The sequence below is a fragment of the Scomber japonicus genome, chromosome 22, assembly GCF_027409825.1.
Source record: "Scomber japonicus isolate fScoJap1 chromosome 22, fScoJap1.pri, whole genome shotgun sequence".
Taxonomy (NCBI): Eukaryota; Metazoa; Chordata; class Actinopteri; order Scombriformes; family Scombridae; genus Scomber; species Scomber japonicus.
Window position 1 is genome coordinate 14,399,081 of NC_070599.1, and position 18,808 is coordinate 14,417,888.

The 18,808-nt window shown below is 42.6% G+C and overlaps 1 protein-coding gene across 1 annotated transcript; it reads right to left on the minus strand.

Moving 5' to 3' along the window:
* Nucleotides 1-1,191: 1,191 nt before the first annotated feature.
* Nucleotides 1,192-18,402, minus strand: hdlbpb (high density lipoprotein binding protein b). The gene is made up of 28 exons (XM_053343901.1): nucleotides 18,364-18,402; nucleotides 15,225-15,304; nucleotides 14,031-14,132; nucleotides 13,409-13,560; nucleotides 12,947-13,162; nucleotides 11,338-11,544; nucleotides 11,034-11,249; nucleotides 8,893-9,099; nucleotides 8,681-8,788; nucleotides 8,279-8,383; nucleotides 8,008-8,086; nucleotides 7,440-7,579; nucleotides 7,246-7,350; nucleotides 7,012-7,125; nucleotides 6,837-6,923; nucleotides 6,530-6,661; nucleotides 6,023-6,241; nucleotides 5,629-5,850; nucleotides 5,328-5,546; nucleotides 5,070-5,211; nucleotides 4,683-4,810; nucleotides 4,457-4,561; nucleotides 3,776-3,910; nucleotides 3,290-3,433; nucleotides 2,943-3,122; nucleotides 2,744-2,860; nucleotides 1,838-1,999; nucleotides 1,192-1,722 (listed from the first exon to the last, which is right to left on the minus strand). The coding sequence occupies exons 3-28, from the start codon at nucleotides 14,104-14,106 to the stop codon at nucleotides 1,630-1,632; spliced, it is 3,810 nt and encodes a 1,269-aa protein (XP_053199876.1). The 5' UTR covers nucleotides 14,107-14,132; nucleotides 15,225-15,304; nucleotides 18,364-18,402; the 3' UTR covers nucleotides 1,192-1,629.
* Nucleotides 18,403-18,808: the final 406 nt, after the last annotated feature.

Genomic DNA, 18,808 nt, shown 5'->3' on the forward strand with positions numbered 1-18,808 from the left:
ACTTGCAAAAGAAAAAAAAAACAAATAAGTGCAGCTGTTTGTGTGAGTTTGATTTTTTTTTTTTGGGAGTGGAGGTCAGATTTTAAACAGCGTTGTGTGTATATTGACAGAAATGATCCAGTGTTCATAAAGGAGCTGCAAGGTTAAAAACCCTCCAGAAGAGCTAGCTCTGGAAACAGCTCTGAGAAGAGAGACAAACAGACAAAAGACAATGGATGTAAAAGTTTGGTTCAGCTTCATTCAAATATACATCTTAACTTCCACCCACACACACACATACATACATACATACATACATACAGTCTTCCAAATGTGCCAGAAACCAACGACAACAACAAAAAATCCCACACAATTTTAAAAAAATAGCGAAAAATTCTTTGTACACTTACACATAACTACTGGTAACATGTTCCCGAACCCTGACGTACAACATTCACTCCCAGACATAAGGTTGTAAGCATCAAGCTACAGTGAGTGCTTTTATAAAAAAAAAACGCATGATCACAGTAGTTCAAATAAAATGGCTCCTTTCTTTGAATAAATAAAACAATTGTGACACACACAAAAAAAAACGACCTTCGTAACAAACAAACAAAAAAATCAGTGCAGGACTTCCATTTCTTTTTAAATTCATCATTTTAAAAAGAAACAAACGACAAACAAACCAGAAAGTTGACTACAGCAGCTCCCAGCTCTGAAATAAATAAAATCGGGATTTACAAAACTTTTCCTGAATCCACGCACGCGCACACACACACACACTCACACACACACAGAAACATTCACGCAGCCCATTTCCTCACCTGCTGCACCACATTAGTGACATTAGCGTGAAAGGTGAGCCAACAAGTAACTTCTTTGTAAAAACCACAGGAAAAGAACCTTAAAAGATGTCATAGTTTACAAACTCTTCTTACACAGTAAAACACAGATCCCCTCCCCTCCCACCCCACCCCACTTTTTTTTTTTTTTAAAGTTTAAAAATCCAAGATTTTGACTTGGATACACGACCCCCACCTCCCTGAAAGCGTCTTACTTCAGTTGTCCTAAGATTTTTTCCACTGGCTTCCACTCTCTGACTTCTCTTCCCCTGACTCAGCAGACTCTGAAGAGTTGAAACATTTCTAATGTACTGCAGTGGGGTGCTCGTTTGATTTTGTGAGGGGGAGGAGGAGGAGGTTGTGGGGGGGGGGGGTTTGGCAGTCAGAGGAGGAAAAAAAAAAGGGGGGGATGTTGGAGGAGGGGGCAGTTTTTGAAATGTTTCAGCGAGACCGGCAGGGGTGGTGTAATCGAGAGGCCGAGCGGGACAGCGATACTACGACGAGAGAGCACTCAATGTTCTTTTTTTGTTTGTTTGTTTGTTAACCTTTTCTCTCACGTGTAGAAGGGAGGAGACGGACGAGGAAAAAAAGAAGGAATAGTTCTCCCGAAAATTCGTTGTGGCTGGTTGTGGGAGGACGCTAAGAAGGAGTTCACAGAAAAAAGAGAGTCAAAGGGAAGTCACTAAATGGGGAGGGGAGGGTGAGCAGCAATTTGATTAGAGATCTGTTTTGTCTCTCATCATCTACTTTACACAAGTTTTTATTTTTTTTTAAGTTTTTTTTCTAAATTTCGTCCAGGTGAGCGGCTTCAGAACTTCTTGGGGCCCCAGGCGGATGTTTGCTTCGGGGCCACGCCTGTCCCGAATGTGGGGAAATCCTCCGCACTGCTCATGTCAGGAGCCTGGAACGAGCAGACGCAAAGAGGTTGATAATGACACAGAAAGGAAAGAGTTAAATGATGAATACCGAATAAATAAAAATATCATGTGTGCCTTTCTGAGAGTTGTCTGTCCCACCTTGTTCCCTGATGCGTTCCAGGGGGCGTCCCGCACCACGAAGCCCTTAGCTGGACCCCCGCTACCATCATCCAATCCTCCTGCTCCTCCTCCCCCTCCTCCATAACGTGACGGAGGCTTCATGTATGCCGCCAGGGTCTCGGTCTCTGTCACACTGAGCATCTGGGAGAGGTGGAGAGAAGAAAACTGATCTTGAAACAGGTTTTTATTTCACGCTTCCTTTTGCTCTGCTGTTACCAACACGAGTGTTAACTGTGATCGTTAATGAGTCCGTTTTCATTTTGAACTGAGTTATAATGAATGTAGCTTTTTGACTTAAGTGAGGGGTTTGTGACTCTTAATTCTAGAAACTGCACCAATTTTTCTTTTAAAAAGGAAGACTTAACCTGCATCCTTTTTCTGGCTTTGTCACAGTGCCGAGTCTGAGTGTGTGAGATGTTTATAAATGCACCGGAAGGACCCGAGGGACAGACGGCTGCTGAGTGCCGCGAGCAGAGCCGGAGGTTTCAGAACGAATAACACCAGAGGAGGGAGGAGATCTCTTCAACTACCTACCCTTTAATAAGGCCCTCCTGACTGATATATAGCAAAAGCCTAGATATAAATGTTATAGAAATACAATCAAGAATATATCTTCCCAAGTAACCAGGAAATAAGTGTTTTATCCATATTTCCAATTTTATGTGTTAATTGTATAATTGTCAGATTTATTTTTTTTGGCCAGGATCTGAACATTTCCGTTTAATTTTGCACAGGGGAATGAAAAAAACATGAACATGTAAATTAGAATGTAATGTGTAATTGACTCTGTCAAAGCAATTGATAAACGCTGAGGATTTTGTGTTACTGCACTCATGGTTTGCCTGTGAATGCACCGTGAACAGATCTACGTCACTGTGAACTCACATATTCTTCCTCCAGGTTGAGCAGGTGGTCGATGGCGTTGTCTACGGTTTCAGGAAGGCCCATCACCGTCACTTTGTCAGGCTCATCGGAGCCCGGCTGAGGGAACCGGATATCCACCTGAACAAGACGTACACAGGTTAAAATAAGAGTGGAAACAGGTGAAAACAAATTCCTCGTCTTCACTGGTGTCGCATCTAACCTTGAACTCCTCCATCAGCTTGCGGATGGCTTTGCCACGGGCGCCGATGATGCGGGCGTGGGTCCTCGGGTCCAGGTGAACGTCCTGGCTTACCATCTCCTGCAACTCGGCCACCAGCTGTTGGATGGCCTGACGCGCCTCCTCCACGTTACGCTCGTACCCCGAGATCACGATCAGATCCTGGGAAGAAGGGGTGAGGATGGGTTAGGGTTAAGGTTAGAAAGCAGGAAACAATCAGAGGATTTTATATCAAATTCTCATGATGAAATCCGTTACTGAAGATAAAATAGATCCCAGCAGTTTGAAGCCACACCAGCTGCTTACAATTTAAAAGTCAACCCACACACCTGCTGCTCGTCTCCTTTGTCGGGGAACTGGATGCTGACGTCGTGGTCTTTCCTGATCTGAGAGATGACAGCTCCCTTGCGGCCGATGATCTTGGGATGAAACTTTGGATCTACGGACATGGTTACCTTGAAGCTCCGCAGGGCCTGAGAGGAGACGGAGCAGCAAGGTTCGGCATCATCTCAAATATCTTCACACTATCAAATATCACTTTGCATATGATCTGTATATTCACGATTTTTAGGTGTTACACGAGAAAGAGGAAGTGTCAGTGTAGCTGTGAACTTTGTAGCTGGTTGTTCAGATCTTTAGTTTAGATCTGCACAGCGACAAACAACAAGCACAACAACAGAAAAAGCTTCATGTCTATATTTAGAAAGCCACGTAGCAACTACTAAGAAGCAAGAGGAGGTTAATGTCCAACAAAACAGTTGTAATGATAAGAAGACAAGAAATTCAGTTTGATAACTAAACATGCATGTTTGTACCCTGTCCTCCTGTTCGGCTTGCAGTTCTTTGACCCTCTCCAGGAGACCCTGCTTGGCTCGCTCTACGTTGGCAACCAGGCCCGTCACCTTGATCACATCCAGCTGTTTCTCTGGCTGTGGCACCCAGATGTTCACCTGCATGTGCAAAACCGTGAAACAATCAAACGTTGCCATTTTGAGTATATCTTTTCACTCAAAACTATGAAAAATAAATATAAATATAAAAGAAAACAATTTTTGCATATATTGTTAAATTGTTTTCTTTCATATTTTATATTTATTTATATGTACAAGGCAGCTGGAGGACTGCTCCAACAACATTTCATTGTCCTGACAATGACAATAAAGACTATTCTATTCTATTCTTTAGCCAGCAGATGGCACCAGAGAGCCACAAAGCATCAGCTAATCAATCAATCAATCTTTATTTGTATAGCCCCAAATCACAACAATGTCATCTCAAGGCACTTTACACATAGAGCAGGTTAAACTGTACTCTTCAGGTTTGAATTTTAAAGAGACCCAACATTCCCACATGAGTGCACTTGGCGACAGTGGCAAGATAAAACCTTTTAACAGGAAGAAACCTCAGACTGGACCAGGGTCAAAGTGGGCGGCCATCTGCCTCTGCCTGGGTAGCTAGGAGAGAGAGGAAGAATAGGAGAGAGAAGCATAACTAACCTCATACTCCTCCATCATCTTCCTGATTCCACTGCCCTTCTGACCAATGATGTAGCGATGTAGCTCATAAGACACCTCCACATCCTCAGTTATGGGCACCAGTGCCTAGAGGAGGAGGAGGTGGTGACACGATGAAATGTGACACAGATGACAGGAGACAGAAAAAAAGTGTATTCAAAATTAAATGTTCTAAATAAAGAATACACAGAAGTTGAATGGCGCTTACCAGCAGCGCAGCTTTAGCCGGTTCACACTTCTCTGCTCGCCCAGAGATGACGATGGTGTCACACTTGCGGGGGACGAACTCTGCCTCTGGACTAACTTCTCCATTCTCATGTGGTGAAGCTTCCTGGCCTGTAATAATACCACAAAAATGTATTAAAACATCTACTTTCTCTTGTGTCTTTTCTACACAAAAACATCATTTTGGATGCAATTTGTACCCAAAATATTAACCTGTTAGCAGTTGACATAAAGCTGCTAAACAAGCTGATAGAAAAGATAAACCTGAGTGCTAATTTCTACTTAACGCTACTTTTAGAAGAATTTGTTTTGTGTTCTTCTTGTCGTAAATAGATGCAACCACATTTCTCTTGTGTGTTGTGTTTCTGACCTGCGGAGCTGTCGTCTCTCTCAGGAAACTTGATTTGGACTTCGTGCTCCCTGGTGATGTACTGGATGCGGCAACCTTTAGGCCCCATGATGGCACGGTGGTGACGCTGAGGGATCACTACCTCCACGCTCACCTGGGACTCCTGTACAAGAGAAGAGGAGGCAGCTGGGTAACACACTCAACAACACAACACTAAGTGTCCAAACAAAAACACATTTTCTTATGACACATGTTATTATGACATTATATGTTTTTTACCAGGTCTTCGATGATCTCCTGGATGCGTTTCTTTGCGGCGTCCACGCAGTCTTTGGCTCCCTTCAGTGTGACCCGCTGACTGTTGGCTCCCGTACGAGGGAAGCTCACCGCCACACCACCGTACTCCTCAGCCAGCTCGCGGAGCACCTGACCTCTCCGGCACACGAAGTGGCGGTGGTGGCGGACGTCCACTACCATGCTGTCCTCCACCACGTCGTCCTGGAGAGGGAAACGACAGAAAAGTAGTAAGAAGGGAACATTTGAACTGAGAAAGAATATAAGAATGTTACCACTTTATTACCAAGTTTTTGACCAGGCTCTCCAGCTCCTTCTGGGCCAGACGAACAGCTTCTTCTTTCCCTACGATGGTGATCAGTTCTTGCTCTGTGTCATCCGGTGACGGGAAGATGATGCGGGCCCCCGTCTTGTCCCGTACACGGCGAATATTGGCCCCACCACGACCTATCAGGAATTTATGGTACTCTGGCTTGGCCTGCAGCTCAGCTGTGAAATTGTTGACTTGCTATAAAAGGACAAGGAGGAGGAAGTAGGACAGGAAAGGGGTGTAAGTAATTGCTCTTGGCTTCCCTTTTTTCTTCCAAGTAACTTCCTTATTCTCATCTTTGTCTTAATTCACTATTAAATCCATCCATAGTTGCCAATCTTCAAACCTTTTTCTCTCCCCTCCCACCAACCTTTTCTTCAGCCAGCTGCAGCAGCTGTTTTTTGGCCTTCTCCACCTCGCCGGCGGGCCCTCTGATGGTAACCTTGTCTGAGCCGGAGCCCTCGGAAGGGAAATGGATGTGGACGCCGCCACAGTCTTCCATGACGGAGCGCACCAGGCAGCCCTTGGAGCCGATCAGAGAGTTGTGCAGCTTGGCTGGTATAGTGACCTCCGTCTCCTTAATGTTGGCCTGTAGGGATGAGTTTATAATTATTGGTTATATCAAAATCAAACCAAGAAGGTTAATCACAAACAAAATCTGACATTTAGGGAAATTAGTTCCACCGATTAGGTTTTAGGCTTTAAATTAAGCAAGTAAATTAAGCATAAAAATATCAAGTTGTATTTTATTGCTAAATGTCTCAATATTTTTCGATCACATCTTGTTGAATAATTCAATTTTCAGGGGGGCAAATAAGGTGAAGTGAAAAAAATAGTTCATTTTTTTATCTTCCTAACCCTAACCCAGATTTCTCACCAGTTCTCTCTGGATGGCGAGGATTCGATCTCTGGCTGCCTCACAGTTGCTCTTCTTGCCTGTGATGACGATCATTTCGGAGTTACTGTTCTCTGTTGGCAGGTCTATCTTAGTGTTGGTCTCTTCACGGATCTGGCAGCACGAACAAAATCTCTTATTATCCATCTTTGACATATAGTCACATTTGTTCTGGAGACAATATCTTAGAGCTGCCACAGTAACGTTGAGGATTTGATATTAAGTTATAAGCTTAAGAAAGCTAGTCACAACAAGTGTCACATTTTCAAAGAAGTCTTTAAGGTCTCACCTTTTTGATGTTGGCGCCGCCCTTACCAATGATGTTTTTGTGAAACTGCTTGAAGATGGGAACGGAAATTGAGAAGCTATTCTCAATCTGCAGGAAAAACAGAGGGAAAGGGACGCTGTGAAGTGGACAGTAATACTGTGTAAGGGAGATGATGAAACTCTGCGGTGGATCATACCAGGTCGGCAATGATTTTCTGGAGGAACTTGGCACATTTCTCCACCTCGTTCTTCGGCCCTCTCAGCTGGACGATGTCACTCTTCTGCGCCGGGTCGGGGAAATTGATAATAACCTGGAGGTTGATTAGATAATACTCGTCATATTAGATTAGAACTGAACCATAAGTAATTATTTTACAATAATGAAGAGGTGTGATATGTTACAGTAAGCATCAGCGAAAACATGTATTCACCTCGGGGAACTTGTCTCGAACTTCTTTGATCTTTTCTCCCTTCTGGCCGATGATTGTCCGGTGGAACTTCTGCTCTACAATCAGGTCTTTGGTGCGCTCGTTTTCCTGGAAGTGAGTGAATTTATTTTTATTAGCCTTCCTGCTACTGTGTACAGAGCTCTTTTTTTTTGGCTACATTTTGACCTGATTCTCACCATTCTCTGAACCATCTCGATGAGCTCTCTGCGAGCCAGCTGGACGCCCTTTGGGTCCCCCTCGATCCGGACGAGGCCACTTCGCTCCGAGTCCTGGGGGATTCTTACCGATACTTTGTACTGCTCCTTGATCCGATTGACTGTTCGGAGGGTGAATGGAGGGTCACATTTTCAAAGATATGTTGCTGTTTTTGAGAATCAAATATTAACCATCTGTCGGCTCTAAAAAGTTAAGTAGGTTTTACTTTCGTGGAGCACACTGGCTGCATTCAGACAGCTGAAAATAAATAGTATCAAAATAAAGAAATTTGCCTCTGGATCGAATCAATTTCTTTGAATTTTTCTACACTTACAAGTTTAACTGCTTTAAGCATTTTTGGAGCACAGAATTTGATGCAGCATCTCTGAAGTGATTGTCTGCCACTCTACCACAATCTGTTCTGTCTGATCTACAACAATGTGTTCAGTAGATGATTTCCTCTAAAGCACTTGTAACTGCATTCAGATGTTAAACCACAGCAGAGTTTTTTTTTTTCTGTTGAGATCAGCAAAACTGAAGTGTACTCACTGTTGGCTCCGTTCTTTCCGATGAGGTGTCTGTGGAAACGTTGGTCTATGATGACTTCAGTGTAATCCATCCTCACCAGCTGGACACACAGAGGGACAGAGAGAGACGTTAGACTGATATGTTTGTCAGTGTGATTTTAAACATGGAGCCTAGAGGGAAAAAAACAATCCTGCATATTACAACACTTGAATCCGGTCAAATCTTTACTGTGTCAGATGTAAGAGCAGCTGTGTGTGTGTGTGTGTGTGTGTGTGTGTGTGTGTGTACTGACCAGGTCCTTGATGATCTCTTGTATCTGCGCCTGAGCCTGCTCCACCTCCTCTGTCGGCCCTTCAAGACTGATGCGCTCCTCGCCGTCTGTAAACTCTATGTGAACCTACACACAAACACGCACAAACACACACACAAATGAATCAGAACCAATCAAAGACCCACCTCTCCTGTCCCACCTTGTTGTGAGCATATGTAAGTCCTCTTACATGTGTATTCATGGTCCTATTATACAAGACACAAGATCCAACACACTACTGTAATATATTCTTTATACTGCATGCTCAAAGTATTTCCTGTCATATTGCAGGAGCAAGAATGTGGGATTTGTGTATATCTGGTTTCTAACTCAGCCCATCAGTGCTGGTATTCCTCCATCCCTCTCATCATCCCCTCCTCTTACTCGTGGCAGCTGCTGTGTGATCCGCCCGATGTTCTGTCCTTTCTTGCCGATGATGAAGCGATGCAGCCAGGCCGGCGCTGTCACCTCCACCACCATCACACTCTTAGCCTGCGCAGCGACAAAATGTTTTAATTGTGGTTTGAAAACATTAGGGCAATTGTTTGACATTATGACATTATTCTCTTCCTCCTCCTCCTCTTCCTCTTCCTCACCTTAGCGTAGACCTGCGTAAGCGCCGGTCCCAGCTTGTCAGGCTCCCCTCTGAGGATGATGGTCTCTGAGCCCGAGTCCAAAGGAGGCATCTCTACGGACACCCCTGTGGTCTCCAGGATCTCCTGCAGGGTGTTTCCCTTTGGGCCTATGATGTACTTGTGCTGCGACTTCTTCACCTCCACAGAAATGGTGGTGGTCTTCCTCTTCTGCGGGGTAGAAAAAAAAAAAGATTAGAAGTGATGAGCGGCACGGAAAGGATGTCCGCGGTTAAGAGGGAGGAAGCGTAGTGAGGGATGGGCAGGAACACGAAAGGAGACAGAAAGAGGGATGACAGACAGAAAACGGGATGGATAGAACAGTTGGCATGAATAGAACGGAAACGGAGGACTGAGTGACAGAAAGACAAGAGGAAATAATTGGAAAGAGGCGAGCAGTGAGAGAGAAGAAAAGAGACTGAGAAGAAAAAGAATAGAGAGGAAAATAATACATTTGTTTTTGCCTCTCATGCATATGCACTAAATGACATTAGCATTCTCATCCTGTTGTTCTCTGGTGAAATCCAATTTTCTCTCCACATTATCTCCGGCTTGCCTATCACCAGCTATCATCTGGTACACACAAAAAGAAACACACACACTTCCTCTCCAGGTTACATCCATCCATCTTTTATAGTTTGTTGTACACTTGTGTGAGAAGACATTGGTGTGTGTTTAAGAATATAGTGAATATAAAGGCTTCTCCTCCCAAAAATATGTCATCACATATTATTTATGTGTAAAACAGTAACTTTAAACATATTTTATCAAAGACGAAGCTTTGAATCCTGAAAGTAGAGTAAACGAGTGATCAAAGAGAGATTGTGGTAAAAACCAGAGAACCACAAATTCAATATCTGCAGCTGGAGACGTTGTGGGCGCCCCACGTTTCCTCAATGTCTAAAATGCAATCCAAATCTGGCACAGACAAACTGCTATAGTAAATTACGGGATAAGAGACACAAGTCCTGAGTAAACAAAAAGAAGAATGGTGGGTAGGGATCTTAACAAACAAATCAGCCTCTGTCTATGTGGTTCTTGCCCTGCTTTTCATACTCTTTTTTTTTTTTGCTTTGAATTTTTGATGAAATGGGCAAAAATGTATTGTTATAATCAGCATCATTACTGTAATAATAGTGATCAAACACATTTTCAGGACTTGTTAAAGGGGATAAATCATGCACTTTTTTTTCTATTTTTCTATTCTGCGGCTCAACTGGAATATATTTGAATGACTTACAGTTCAAAACTCCTTATTATCTATACTGGCTCTTATATATATATACTGGTTCAGCCTCAGTCTGAAATCTGTCTCTTTAAGCCCTGCCTCTCTGTTCTGATTGGTTAACTCCCAGAAGCTTCATTCATTATAACAGCTTCATAAACTTTTTCTCGTTCCGTACTCAAACATGTGAATGGACAAGGTGAAAATGGCGTTGAAAAACCTTTGCACCAAATACTAATGATGGCTGTTTGTGGGCAAGTGCAAACAGTTGGACATCATCAAGAGGAGGAAGTAGTGTTCACAGCAGGTTGACGCCCTCAATTTTGACTTGCAGGTACCACTTTTACAGATTTTCACCTCAATTTTTAGAAGTTTGTCAATGTTTAACACTGATATCCATTAACAGTATTTTTTTAAAAATCAATATATCATAAAAATGTCCCCATTTAAACAAATCAATAGGAAAGGATTGTGATTAATGCAAAACAACTGAAATAATACATGACAGCAAATGGATCATTAACCCGAGTGGATGAGAGAGAAACCCTGATAATTATACCAAACAGAAGTCATCAGATAAGCTGCAGCAAAGCTTCGGGGCCCTGACTGCAAACGTTTGATCATTCTCTGTTCTTCGTTTTTTGACTCAGGTCACAGAAATAAGCTGTATCTGGATTTAAGACTCCTGTTGTGCATGTGAAGATAAAAGCTCTGTTTCTAAAGCAGAGGCCGAACCATTAATCACTGTAAAATGTGTCAATTTAATATTATAAATGATTTCTACACTTTATGGGGTTTTCATAACGGGGTTATATGATCTCGTCCTGCCTTTGTTTTTTCTCTAATTGAGAATATAGAAATTGTTCTTGAGTGAACTCACCTTGTCGTCGTAGATGGCTCGGATACGGTTGAGCGCCAGGGCCACAGCCTCTTTCTCCCCAGTGATGACGATCTCATCCTTGGGCAGGCTGGGTGGAGGGATGCTGATGCGGGCGCCCGTCTCCTGGCTCAGCTCCTGCACCAGCCGGTTGTGGGCGCCGGCGATGAAGGGGTGGAAGACCTTCTCCAGGGACAGACGCTCCACCGCACGCTTGTCCTGGTAAATGTGAGAAGGAAGTTAATTAAACAATAGGATGTGTAAATAGCGGTTTTACACCAAATATTTAACACCCCCTGCAGCTGACCTGTTCAGCAGAGATCAGCAGGATTTCATGGCGAGCCTTCTCAATACCCTCCTTGGTGCCGGTGATGCGGATGTTGGCGCTGGGGTCGTCAGGACGTGGAATAGCGATCTTGGTGGCGGTCTTCAGCTCCAGCTCCTGCATCTTCTCACCGTTCTTACCGATGACAAAGCGATGGTGCTCCTTGGGGATGGCGACTGTAGCAGAAGCCTGGGTGGGGGCAGGAGGATGTTTTGGACGTTTATAAAGAGTTAAATTAGCATTGTTACAAACTGAAAACTAGCAGTAAGTGATTGGTGGTGAAGCTTCAGTTTCTACTCTTATTAGTTATCTAGTTTCTCACATTTCTAGTTTGCTGAGGACAATAATTGGATTGAACTCAAGAGTAACAAAGAAATATGTGAGGTTTTACTTCTATTCCTACTCAGTAAGAAAACAAACACAAAACAAAACAAAGGTGTTCGACCTTGTGAGGAGGACAAAGAGTTTCGCTGCACTGTTGTATCAATAACTGCAGCTCAGCTAAACAGGTGGACCTTTATGCACCAATTGCAGTGGAAATCAGCATGTTTGCTGCTGAGGCCCAGAAAAAAAAACCCTTGGGAGCTGACGGTCACTTTCCAACTTAACTTTTTTTATCCAAAAGCGGTCTGCCTGCACAGATAAGATTTTTCTATCTAACAATATTTGTGTATCTCCTAACTTTTAACCACTGTAATTTAATTTTGCCCTGGGATGGAAAAACAGCAAACACAGAGAAAAAGTGACAGACTGTCACAATAAAAATAGTTTGTCTAAAAAGCTGAAGTGATGTTCTTTACTACTACCTAGTAAGAAAAAAAACTTTGGGTCAGTGATGTTTTTAATGTCACTCCCATTCAAGTTAAAAATCTTAAGTTCTGTTAAGTTCATTTCAGTCATTTAAAGGGGCACAAACTTTCAAAGCCTGTGAAAAGATGAGTAATGTGGCTCTAGAAGGAGCTCTAAAAATAGAAACATTAACCCTGATGATGTCATGAGGGTTATTTCTGCTTGGGGTTTTAACAGAGAGCCTGCATTACAAACGGAAGATCTGAGGTTTGAAAAAGGTGCCAAAATAGGGGGCAGCAGGGGTCTGCTTAAAGACCATACTGAGTTGTGCTATGGGTACTATCCAGTGTTTTTGGAGCTTAATCCATACCATGGATTAAAATTCAGCATGTCTTACCCTCTGCTGCTTCAATTTTGGACACATTTAAAAACATATATATATATCTGGTGAGGTTACAAAATACAAAGAATTCATAACCCTTCAAAATATAAATTATTCAACATCAGCACATGCTGCACTTGAAGCAATATAACCTCATACATTGTGTTCGATAAAGAAACAAAAAGGGCAAAACTCGTCATTTTGCTCTTGCTGACGATCACTCACGTCTGACTGCTTCAAGGTTCTGTTTTTATCTTCTAGATTTAAGAGTATAATGAGATGTACTACACTTAATTTTGCCTGTTTAACCTTTCTTTAGCTTTAGTCAAGAAAACACCCCTGCTGGGCGTTCGTTATCCCTCATCTCCACAGTTTCAACGTTAAATTAACTATAAGCACCAACAGCCGCGGTGAACGTACCTGTGTCTGCAGTCGAGCTACGATTTCCTTGCGAGCCTTCATGACAGAGTCCAGTTTGCCGGTGACCATGATGGACAGGCCCTGGTCTTTGGCTAGAGACAGCTCAATGTGGGCTCCGGTCCGCTGCATGATGTCCAAGCACACCTTGGCCTCCTCGCCCTCCCCGAACTGGCTGTTATCCTTGTAGCGACGCTCCTCCAGGGGCACGTGGAACACCTGGAGACAGAAGAGGTTAGAGGGGGGGGGGTTCAAATTTCGGCCATTGTGTCTCCTTTGCTTATCTTCCCAGAACAGGTGCATGTTATTGACCGCTACTGCTGCAGCAAAAATAGCTTGCGGCAAAATTCAGTTACAGTCCCCGACACTTCGTCTCAAGAGTCTGAACAGTATACGTGTGTTTACATTTTTAACCATCCTAGTTGTTGTCAATGTCAATGTGTGTGTAGTCCATGGCTGATGTACCTGGGTGATGACAGAAGCTTTGATGGGCCTGATCCTGCTCCCCCATGCTGGAGCCGGCTCCCCGGCCTTCTCCCCTGGTGCCCCCTTCTCCGGCAGCGGAGGGAAGGCCTCCAGGTAGGTGGGGATGTAGGCCTCATCCTCCGGGACACAGCCTGCACAGGAGAGAGAGACGAGAGAGACGACCAGAGGTAAATATGAAGTATAGAGCAGCCAGTAACAATATTAAGATTACTAGCAAGATTTTATCAGAGTACCATCAAGGAACTAAACTGCTGAATATCAGACTAATGCAAGTACAACCCTGACCTGTACATGTGGAATATAACTGTGTGCTGAGTGCATGTACTAATTCTAATTTTATATCTCTGTTTATTGTTTTATTCATCATTCAGACTGTAATGTGTCCATTTGTATGTAGTTTTATGTTACTCTGTGCACCAATGGAGACACTTAATTTCGTTGTTCATTGTGCACTGACAATAAATTTATTGAATTGAAGGAAATAACTTAGAAATCATAACTGTACTGAACAAAAAGGCACACAGGGAAAGTTCTTCACCTGATCTCTTTGGTTAATATGCATAGTATTTGCTTGGAGTAGCAGGTTAAAAACAGCCATTACCTGTAATCTCCTGGTCCTTGAGGCCACTGCGATGCTCTGCAAAGCTCTCCGGTGTCAACACTGCCACTGAGCTCATAGTTCAAGACTTATTCCGCTATTCCGCTAAGACAAGGGGAGATGGGGAAGGATGGTGTGTGAATAAATGAGCAATAAATGGAACATTAGAGGAAGAAATGAGCTTTTGTACCTGCTTAAAATACAACACATACAACTTGGTGATAAACCTGTGTGTCTCTACCATTGTTCCACTTCACTCCCTCGACTGCACCGTTGTATACTCTCCAGGACCTTCTTTCCCGGAAGGACCAGGCTTTGCCTCTGTGGCATTGCTACAATGCACCGACGCCGCTGCGCTACACCTGAGCTGTTCCAATTAACACTTCACAAGTCTCAGACAAACACAAGGTGCCAGGAAGCCTCAGGGACAGGGTTATCGCAAGTCATACACTAGACGGAGCAGCGCTGGACTAAAAACAACCGCAGCTGACATTCCTTGCTTACATTGTAACGGCGGGACTCCCCTGAGCGTGTTTAAAATGGAAATCCAAAGGAAAAACAAAACCTACAAATCCTTGTACTTGTCCTCTGACTCTGTGTGTTACTTCAACTTTGTCAACATGAAGACAGTCTTGGGGTTTAAGGAAGATATTATAGTTTTTTGGCTGCAATTAAACTGTAAGAATGTTCAAGAGGCTTATAAAAATGTGTCCTCAAATGACCTATTAATAAAATAAAGCAAGTTTTAGTCTATTACATCTTTTACTTCGGTCGATCTTTTGACAGTCAAGATGGCTTTCTTTTTCACTCTGGGGGGAAAAACAGGCTCGCGAGTACATCCCCTCACTGTGCGACTGTGCTTCTGGCTGAGCACAACAGTGACTTTCTGTTATTATCTAATATCTGTGAAATGTTCCAGTGGGATCACTTCCCTGCTCTCAGTGCGTATTCACACACATCATAAGTGCAATGTGAAATCTGCATGTGAATGTGAAAACACTGCCTAACCCCCCCCCCCCCCTCCTTCTTTAAAAGTCAAGAAAAAAAGAAAGGCACAAGATGCATCTCAATGAATAAGACGTGAGCCATGTGGGAAATATAGAAGTATGCATTGATGCTGAGTTTAAGCTGTGTAGGATCAGGTCGAGCAGAAGTAGATTAGTCTAACAACGTTGTGTAAAGTGAGAACAGGCTTACCTGCAAAAGGTCAATTGCCAGAGAGTCCGTCCAGTTAGCGGCTACCGTAAGCGCTTCAGTGTGAGTGTGTTTTTCAGCTCCTGGATTAAAAGAAGGATCAATTAAAAACCAAACAGACTGAAAGTGAACACTGTCAATCAAACAGAAAGCTGCACAGCACAGAGGCCGGGTTAATACTGTAAACACCCGAGCTGCACTGCACCTTATACTGCCTGGATCTGATTCACTCTCTTCTCTTCCCCCCCCCCCCCCCTCCCCTCTCCACATCTCCTCTGCACATCGTCCCTCCTTCACGATCACACATATTCAACAGCGCAGGATAAACTGTGAGCGATGATAACTTGTACATGGTGATCATAAGACATAACGCACCTGCCTTTTTTTCTCTCTCTCCCTAAAGTGCCAGTTCAGCCCCTGATGTCTTCTACTGAGATCACGGAGGGGAAAATTACAAACCTCGAGCAGTTAGTCGGTTTGTTGTACAGCTAAAGATTGTTCGCTTTGTTTTAAATTCAAGCAAACATCCAAACACGGATACTGAACATGCCAGGCTGATGTTTCAGGAAATGTCTTAAATGATGCACAAGACATCCAGAATGTACTGTATATTATTTAAACAACCTTGAAAGATACTTAAGAGGAAACAAATGAGGTAATGGTGAACGTACATTTACTTCAAATCTACTTTAAATACTAAATATAAGCACATGTTTTACCGTTTTGTGCTACTGCGTGTTAAACTTTAAATTCACTACATTTCAGAGGCAAATATACTTTTAAAGATTACAGTAGCACACCAGTTAAGAAGCTCACATTTGCTTCAACTCAACCAATTACACATTAATACATCAGACTGAAATTATAATATAATGTAACACTGATTGGGTTCTCCTTCTAGTTTGAATACTTTGAAGTACATTTTTCTGATCATACTTAGGTACCATTTTAAATGCAGGGCTTTTAGTTTAAATAAAGTATTTTAATCTGTACTGTTGTAGTTAAAGTCTTTCTCCAGTCAAAAATGTGTTTGTCTTCTTGTTCCTTCAGTAGACAGATTGAGCTTCACTGTGCAGGATGTCACATGTGCAGAGTTTGACACTTAGTAGTTGTTTTTACATTGATCTGTTCAAAGTGAGAAGTTCCTCTGTGGTCATGAAAATAATTTTAAGGGGCGTACGTACGAGCAAGATTTGTGACATCACAACCAGTGTGGAACTAATCGTGGTCCAAATTCAGCTTACACATAGTGCTGATGCAATAACTGCGATATTGTAATACTACTATGGATGACAAGCAACAGGCACAACTGTGCAATGTATTGAATGTTTGGTTGTTCCCCCGGTCCACACCTAGAGCTAAGCCCTCATATCGGTGCCGGGCTCGGAGTGAGCTGACCTGGGGTCGGTGCTGATGCTTAAAAATAGCGTCTGAATGAATATTTTCTCTCCATTATGTTTAAACTCTCCCAAGTCACCGTGCTGCCAAGCAGGCTGCCATTTAACCTGTGACTTAAAGCAGCAATCATTCAATCTAAAAGGCATATCCAGCCAAACTTGCTTTTCACAAAAAAACTAAAGCTGCATGCCACACTATTGAGCCACTGCCACCAAGTCACAATAGAGGAAATTCCTTCATTGTGACAGCCCGACTTACACAAGTCTGATATGGAAACTTGAAGCCTCCTGTGTACATTCACACTGAAAACTGACTTCAAAGTAACTTAGTAGACAGCTTGTGTCCTGCAAGTAAACTTTATTTAATTAAACATATTTGCATAATAGAGTTTTTCAAACATATTCAGGATGTGGAAAATGTAAAATAAAGGGGTAGAGGGGTCATATATACAGTCACCAATAACTTCATTAGGTACACCTGTGCAATTTAATTCAATCCAATACAACAACTCTGCTTTAAATTCTACTTTTATGATGTTTATATAGTTTCAGTTTTTGTTAACATTGACAAAAAGGTGATAATTCTGCTTTATGTTTATTACTGAGGTGGTACTAAGCGGTGGTGGTGCACTGGGGTGTATTATATTGACCGGTGTTCCTAATATTTTGCCCCCCTCGTGCATGTGAAAGTGGACAAAATATTAGGAACACCATTCAGTATAATGCACCAATGTACCTTCATCCACTATGACCTCAATAATAAACTTAAAGAAAAATTAGCACTTTTCTGACAATATTTACAAAAACTGAAAATATATAAACTTTATAAATGTAGAATTTATAGCAGATGTGTTGTATTGGATTGCATTAGATTGCACAGGTGTAACTAATAAAGAGTCCAATGAGTGTATATAAAGAATCATCTAATGTTCTTGTACCTCTCTTGCAAGGCCTCTTATCTGTGTACCAAAGGGATAATAAGAGGGACTGTAGAGTGGGCTGCCTTGTCTTTATACTTATTTGAAGCTGCTTAGAAAAGGTATTATTATTGCAAAGTGAAGAAACTAAGGCTGTGTATAGTAATCTGATACAGTGGATGTAATTTTGAGGAGTTTAGCAAGATGATTTAACTTTCTTCTGTAGAAATAACGGATAGAATCAGATCAGATAGAAGTTATTATTTTATAGTATTTTATATACACATGTTATAACATGGAGCTTTAATCTGGTCGCTGGTTAAGGGGTTAAATAAATAAATGCCGTTATTATTATTTTTGTCCTATTGTGGAGCATCACCAGCTAACTTAATGTTAGACAAGCACATGGACAGATAGGGTTGGAAAGCGAGAAGGAAAGCAAGGAGGAAAGACACAAAGAGCACTTGGCTCATTTAGCAACGCAGTTAAAGATGCTAACCTGCAAGCGACTGTGGCTCTCTAAGCGGCCGTGTTACCGATACGGCTACACGGCTAGGTAACCTCTGCTAGCGTCGTGCACCGACCTCAGCCGGGGATGATTAGGCGCAAGGACTTTCTGATAATCGGCTAAAAAAAACAAGCCAGGCGGACAGATAACCAGCTCCAGCGCGCTAGCTGTGGGACGCTAACCTTGCTAACCCACCGGCTGCCTCCCGGTACAGAGGCGCACCGGCTTTTTATCGCTACCGTACAAGGACTCTGACTTTCACCCGCCGTCTTCACATTTAAATAAAAAAAATAAGATTCAAATAAATCCAGAAATCCTACCTTATAGAGAGAAAGTGTAGCAGAGGGTGTGTGTTTGACAGGTGATGGTGTAAACACAGATGTGATTGGTCTAGGAGCATTTCCTCTGCCGGCGGAGCGATACGTGAATGCGCTGAGACTCACTGAGCATAAACGCCGATTGCCGCAGTATCTTTGCGCAGCAGGAGCATCCAAGTTAAATAGATCTGCGTCATGTTGATACCTCTCTCCTCGCTTTGAGATTAAATTCTGCTGTTATAGTTTCACATGCGGTGTCCTTGAATCATAATCGGTAGGTGACTAAATATGTCAAAGGGTCAGCTCCTGTAAAGTCTCACACCAAACTGACCGGGTCTACTTCTCATTCATAAGGGCCTGTTTTATGCTCCACAGTCATCTGCACACATCACACTTAACAGCCTAGATATTATAAAAGCTTATTTTAAGATAAAAATATAATATAACA